Source organism: Corvus brachyrhynchos, unplaced genomic scaffold, assembly GCF_000691975.1.
Source record: "Corvus brachyrhynchos isolate BGI_N302 unplaced genomic scaffold, ASM69197v1 scaffold245, whole genome shotgun sequence".
Classification (NCBI taxonomy): domain Eukaryota; kingdom Metazoa; phylum Chordata; class Aves; order Passeriformes; family Corvidae; genus Corvus; species Corvus brachyrhynchos.
The window spans coordinates 3,525,856-3,532,938 of NW_008238988.1; the positions used below are offsets into that span (position 1 = coordinate 3,525,856).

General features: G+C 50.3%; 1 protein-coding gene across 2 annotated transcripts in view; it reads left to right on the forward strand.

Moving 5' to 3' along the window:
• Positions 1-6,363, forward strand: part of CUNH14orf37 (chromosome unknown C14orf37 homolog) — a 51,351-nt gene extending 44,988 nt beyond the window's left edge. Inside the window, exons 6-7 of one of the 2 annotated variants that reach the window (XM_008637293.2) lie at positions 1,701-1,835; positions 2,029-6,363. In XM_008637293.2, coding sequence (XP_008635515.1) covers positions 1,701-1,835; positions 2,029-2,097 — 204 coding nt within the window. In that variant the 3' untranslated portion in view covers positions 2,098-6,363. The remainder of the gene's footprint in view (positions 1-1,700; positions 1,836-2,028) is intronic. The other variant, XM_017738909.1, reaches the window with a different exon arrangement.
• Positions 6,364-7,083: the final 720 nt, after the last annotated feature.

Here is a 7,083-nt window from a genome sequence, read left to right on the forward strand (position 1 = left end):
TTCTATCAAGCAGGTGCAGAAGCCCTCAGAAGTTGGGCTGCAAGACACAGAAGGGCTGGATTTGCATCACATCACAGGGTTTTGGGGTATAAAACCTTGATCTGGGTGCTGGGGGTAACCTGTAAAAGGCCATGGGCTGGTCAGGTGTGATAAAGGCTCACAGACAGGCTGAGGAGTTCATTGTGATTCTGACATGGAAACTCAACTGGGCAGCAGCTAAAAGCCATTTTCAGTCTCCCCTTGCTGTCCATGCCAGCAGCAAAGTTCCAGAAATAGAAAACCCCACACTGCACTAATTAGGTGACCCAATTAAGGCACCTTAATTGCCTCACAGAGACACAGCTGAAGGCTGTGTCCTCACTAACATCTTTTTTCAGGAGCTGGGTTCAGGGATGCAGCCCCTTCCCAGCACCTGAGCTGAACAGGGCTGGGTTTTCTGGGAGGGTGTTCAGGGAATCTGAACTATGCAGCTGAAGATCCCTCAGGCTTTGGGGTGTAGACACAGAGGTGTTACTATGTAAAGCACTGAGTAGGATCTGGAGGGGTTTGGGGGAGCAAACCAGCCCTCCTTGGCACTGTGTCTGCCCCAGGAGAAAGCAGTTACTTTCATTTTCCAGGTAAGTGTACAAAGGCAGGGCAATGCACCTGAATAGCTTTTGTATTTTTACTCCCACTCAGTGGATCATGGAAGAGAAATAATTGTGGTGTGTGTGCTGTGGATCTGTGCTGTATTTTGAGAGCAGAGATGAAGACAGGTGGTTGTAAGCAATGGGCTGAGGCTTGCTAGGAGCTGTCTGATAGTCCTCAGAATTGGTGCCTGTGTCCCTTGGCAGGTATAAAATCTGTTTTGGGGGGTGTAGTGGCACGGATGAAGCTGTTGTGGCACAGCAGAGGACTCTGGCTGCAGTGTGAGGGGAGGTGGAGCTACAGAGGGGGGAGCCAGGCTGTACCTGCCTCCCTTGCAACACTGAGCCCCTCAGCCCCAATTAGCTGAGGATGCTGAATCAATCTGGCACTTTAAAACTTAAGTTTGTTTTCATTTAAAGCAGTAAAATATAAAATAACAAGCACTTGGGAATATTTTCCCAAGGATTTAAAGTGTTTAGATTAATTTTAGATTAGTCATGCTGTCTATAGTTTTTTAATGGGCAGTGCAAACATACAGATCACAGTGATTGAATTAAGTTTACTTTTGCTGTGCTCCCCTTAAGGCCAGTGTGTGCCCTCCCTCTGTGTCATCATCCTGCTGTCATGCCAGAGACCTCTTCCCATGCAAAGCCAAAGTGTTTGGCTCAAAGATTTTGAGTACATAGCCAAGGGGGCCTTGGAATGGCTCGAGATCACCTGCCCTTGGCAGCCAAGGTTTTCCTTCACACCTGCATCCCTATTGACAGAAACTTCACCCCAACACTCACCCAAATTATTCCCTCTCCTAAAGGCAAGCAAGCACTGCAGGGTCTCAGCTGTCACCAGTAGCTGTCTGTCAGAAAAAGCTGGGGTGGTGACCAGCTTGGTCCAGGAGCAGGGCTTGCTTAGGCCCTGGAAGCTGGAATCATCCTGTGCACCCAGGTGATGGGCACTCAAATCCAATGAACCTTGAGGAAATCACCACTGGGATATGTTGCAGTCCTTGGCTGGTGAAAGTGACTCTGAAAGGTTGGTTTTGTGAGTGTTGCTCTGCTTCTCTCTTTTCCATTTAGGCAGGATACATGTCGGGGATGCTGGTTCCTGTGGGAGTTGGAATAGCTGGAGCCCTCTTCATCCTGGGAGCACTCTACAGCATTAAGATTATGAATCGCCGGAGGAGAAACGGCTCAAAGAGACATAAAAGAAAGGTATGGAAACTGCCAGGGGAAGGTGTGGAAACTGTGAACCCTTCTGGCTGTAAAGCAGACACGGCCTGGGTAGGGTCTGTCTGAGCTGGAGTGTCGTGGACACCGCGGTCACGGGATGGGGGCACCCAAATTCTCTTCGCATTTTGTTCCTTTTTGCACGTGGACCTCTCTGACGTTTGTTTTCCTCCCCCAGCAGAGGGAGTTTAACAGCATGCAGGACCGAGTCATGCTCTTGGCCGACAGCTCTGAAGACGAATTTTGAGTGGAACTGCAGTGCCCTTGGGAGAGCCTGTGACTTTTCAGAGGAGGGAGGGAGAGAGGGGGAGAAGAAGAACAAGCGACTTTTCTGCTGCGCCGCTGCTCCCTCGGCTGCCCCGGGCAGGGGTGGTGTCCCCAGCCCAATGACAATGCTACGCTCTACGTGTGCCACCCGTGATGTTTGTTTTGATACAGTAGTGGAGATCTCACACTCGCCCCCGGCACCTCATTCAGAGCCACAGCTGGAGCTGATCCATATGGATGATTATTTTCCTCTTGCCCTGCTGTACTGTTTTAGTCCTGGCTGGCAGTAATCTAATCATAACAATAGCTCTCACTCATCCCAGGAATGGAAATCTTTACTGTGAATGACTTCTGTCCAATTCATTTTAAATGTCACATTACCTGAGCTAGAGTTCATTAGTGCTAAGATTAGCTGCTCTGCTTAATTAATGAGTTGTAAACCTGAACTGTATCCCTGGCTGCTCGAGAAGTGCCCATGTACAGGGTTCTTGATACAGTTTGAAGCACATTTCTGCCCTTGGGTGCCCTCACTCTCACCCCTTTCTTCCTTCAGCTCTGCTCCACGCTGCTTGGAGACACACAGGAATGGCCTCAGCACTTGATTTCACCACCAAATTCCTTGTCCATTTTGAACCAGCACTGTCTGTTACAGCACAATAAATACCAGCGCTCACCTACTGACGGGTGGTCTTGCCTGGATCTCTTGGCTTTTGGTCAGTGTGCAAGGAGGTGAGAGAAGAGGCAGGTCAGAGACTTCCCCAGCTTCTGCCTCCTGTTGGAAGGACACTAGTTCCAGGTTCTTCTCTTTCCAAGGCTGCATTCCCATAGGGATGAGAGTGGAGCCTCTGTATCCCTTTACCCCACTGGAAAATTGCATTTTCAGCCCCTGAAAGCTGCATGAGCAGCATTCTTGGGGGATCTGGATGGGTCTTGTCTCACAGAGTCACAGAATGGTTTGGGTTGGAAGGGACTTTCAAGGGACCTGGTTCCAACCCCAACACCTTCCTCTATCCCAGGTTGCTCCAAGCCCCATCTAACCTGGCCTGGAACACTGCCAGGGATGGGGCATCCACAGGTTCCCTGGGCAACTGGTCTCCAGACCACGGAATACAGAAAGGCACTAAAGGTTGTGGAGCAGGTGGCAGTCACAATTGAGAGATGGATTTGTGGGTAATGTGGGAAAACAGCAAGAGCTGGAGAGATGTCAGCTGTGGGGGGTGAGGTGACCACCCTGGGAACCCCTGACCATGGGTAGAAAGGTGAATTCATAGGACAGATGGATGCAGGGGGTTGTGGAGGTGCCCTGTTAGCCCTGGGTACAGAGGGAGACAGTGCCTGAGGTGTCAAAGGCATCGAGCAGAGGAGAATAATGTAGCTTTGCACAGAAATGCTGTCAAAATAGCCAGAAAAAGGGCTGCACTATTGACCTCTGCTTCCCATTGTGGAATTACTTCAATCTAAAATGCAGAACATCCATGTTTCTGAGGTGGGAATCGCTGTTCTGTGGGGAATCATCCTTCATGCAAGGAACAGTGACTGTTGCCAGAGGAGAACTGATCAGAAAAATAAGGGCACACCACACATCTGCTGAGATCAAATCCCACTGAGCCTTTGGAGAAGTGGGAGGGAGGAGAGTTTGAGCAGGGGCAGGAGCAGGATTTCATTCCCTGTGAAGGTGGAAAGGCCTGTCAGATGGTGAAAGGTGGATGGTGAGCAAATTTCTCGAGGAAGTGTCAGTAGGATTGCAAGGCAGAGAGGGACATTCAGAAGACCCTCCCGAGGTGAGCTCTCTCTTGAGGGGGTCAGGGCCCCCTCTGGACATTAAGTCATCAGATGTGATGTTCAGCTCTGAACAACCACTGCTCTTCAGAGCCCAGGCACTCTCCTGTGAGCCTGTGACACCCACTGAGTCACCCGGACAAGGACAGGTGGGACAACCTGGTTTCAAAATGCTGCTCCTAATGCTCAGTCTTCCAGTCCAACAGCTGTGCGTGGTACCTCACCCATTCATCCTGCTGGGTGCATGGGGAGCAGGTTGGGAAGACAATGATGGGGGAGGTCTTCATATCCTAATCCCTCCAGGAGAGGCTTCCCTAGACAGGGCTCCACGGTGCATCTCTTCCACTTTTGTTCCTGAAACTTCAGCCAGGAGGATTTTGCCTTGCCCCCCCAATCTTTAACAGGCACTGACTGGCAATACACCATTAAATCCAAAATCTTTCTCACATAGTAAGTGGTCACTCCATGTTAAGATGAAGTTTTCCTTCCAGACTGATCTCTCTCTATTTCCTTCTCATTCCTAAGTCTCTCAGAGCCTGGAGGTGCTTGGGAGGTGTTAATAGTCCAGGTGAGCATTCCTGGCTGTCTTGCAGTATTGGGAATGGGGAAATGTTGTTCCTCAGGCTCTTTGATGATTTATTCCTGGCAAGGCATGGTGGGGATTGCAAAGTGAAATGACTTTTCCTCTTTCCACGTTGCTGGAAATCACCTCTGTAAAGGCTTTTCTTTTAGGTGCAGGGCCAGGGATACTGAAAACAAGACTAACAGGCAGCTGCAAGGTGTTCTTGAAATGCTTTACCCTGGTCCAGCCCGGGAGACACCAAGAAAGAGCATTGGGGCATTGGCCTCTGCAAGAGGGGAGTCTGTCCTGGAGCACAGGTTAAATATTTGTAAAACACAGAGCTGCTGGGTCAGTCAGGAGGACGAGGAGGAGGAGGGATGGCTGAGCAAGGCTGCAGGCTGCTGGTTTAAGTACCCCAGCTCTGTCAGCTCAGAAGGATCCTTATGGATGGGTTGCCAATTTGATGGATTGGGAAGGCGGGTGGGGAGGTGCTGTGGCCTTTTGTTGTGCTAATAAATCCACAGTTTGGGAAACACTGGCCTTCTGCAGGGGCAATCAGTTTCCCTGTCTCTCTTCTCCCTCTCCAGCATAATGAATTTAAGGAATTAGAGGCAACACTGCCAGTCAGAATGATGAAATTTTACTGCATCCGTGGGGGGCCCTGGTGTCCCCAGAACCAAACTTCCCTCAGAGAGGACATGGCAGGGGTGGCTTGGATGCTGGAAGTCAGCAAGGAAGGGAGGCCCAGTTGCATGCACACATCAGTGTGGGCTCTCTGGTCTGTGCTCTCTGGTCTGGAGGCAGGCTTAGGAGCTGTTCAGGTGGGCCAAAGGTTTTTCTTGTGGTCCATCTTTACTGCCAGGCCTGACTCTGGCTCTGAAATCCTTCACCCAAGGATGGGACCTGACCACTGCTGGCCAACTTCCTGAGCTGCCCAGCAGTGCAGAGATGCCAACTGATGGCCATTTGGAGTGGAAGTTTCTGTGGAACAGTTGGTTTTGGTCAGCCCTGGAGGCTCTCCAAGTCTTCAGCTTAACCTGGAAGCAAGGTGGACAGTCAGAACCAGCCTTTGGCTCACAGGAAGTTTGTGGGAGCCTTTGTAGCTCAGACAGCATTTCCTTGGCATCAGTGCAGTGTCTGCAGGTCCTTAAAGCACAAGCACCACTCAGCCCCTTCCCTTCTCATTCAAGGCAAATAGACTTTGGATTGGGCTCTTAAAAATATTCTCTGCACAGCTCCTGGAGTTTGATTCATCCCCTTGAAACGATGAGACGGCAGCAGGGAGGGGATGGGGGGGTTCAGGTGGGAGCTGAAGCTCCAACAGCCTAACACTGCTGATTTAATCTGTACCTCTGCATTGCCAAACCAGCAGATCCTTCTGGAAGAAGCAGGGCAAGGAAAGCAGCCACGAAGGGCCCTCCTCACCCTCCGTGCTGGCTGCACTGCAAGCCCTGAGTGCTGAGGGTGGTGCCATTGGCACGGCTGCGACGGCGCCTTCACTGCAGCAATAACAACCCCTGGACTCCACACAGGACGGGTCACTCACCTCTCTTGTGCATTTTCCTGATAGCACAAGCCAGAATTTATTGCAGGCATCCCACAACAGCTTTGGCACCTCCAGCCCCGTTTCTGACAGGAGGAACCAGCCTGCCTGGCAGCTCTTGCCTTGATGGAATGCACCTCCGCTACACAGCTGCGGATTCCTGAAGGTGTCTCCGAGGCCAGATGTTTACCCTGGTGAGGCTTCTCTGGACTGCACTGCTTCCACAGAGTGGCATTAGCAGTCCTCGTGCTTCCCTGTGGTTTTCTATTTTGACAGGAACAACTCCTCATCCTGTAACTATGGAATGTAGCACTTTGTTAAATGGAAACATTGGGAAATAAAAAGCTGTCCATCATAGCTGACTTCAAGTGCCTCGTCTCCCTGACCTGTGGTTCATTCACTGTGTCTCAGGCAAAGCTGTGAAGTGATGCTTGGAAGACTTGAGTGCTGTGTTTCTTTCTCCAGGCTGCATGGTCAGTGCAAGGACTCAGGCTGGGCTTGCAGGGGTCATAGGGGCTGCGGGGAACCTCAGCCTGGGACTTTTTGGGTAGGATTTACCTGGAGGTAGGTGTTTGCCATAGGCTGTCATGAATAATACCCCAAAGTTCCTTGGTATGGTTTGCAGTGGCAGGAATGAGCCCCACAAGTGACATCTCTGTGCTTTCCAGGACATTTTTTCTTTCTGTTTTGTCCCTCTTTTTATTTGTCTGTGCCCAAAACTTCCAAGACCCCAGTAACAGGGTGGCTGCCTGCCCTCCTCCCATCTCCCTCCACTAACAAGAGCCAGCAAGAACTATTTGTCATTGTGTGGATTTTCTGTAATGGAAAATGGCTTGTTCAAAACAAGAAATTCCCAGGGAAATTGCTGCTTGGGGATTGCATGAACACATTCTTTGCTAATTGGTAGTTGCCAAAAACAATCTGTATATTCATGAAGCTGTTTGCTGCACTGCTGGCTTTTTCAAAAGAAAAAACAAGACCCTGCTGGAAGAAGATAAACAATGACAATGTTTCTTTTCCCCTAGGTTTATTTCCTAAGGAAATTGCTCTCTGTGATCTCACTGCCTCACTGTGAGCCCCTG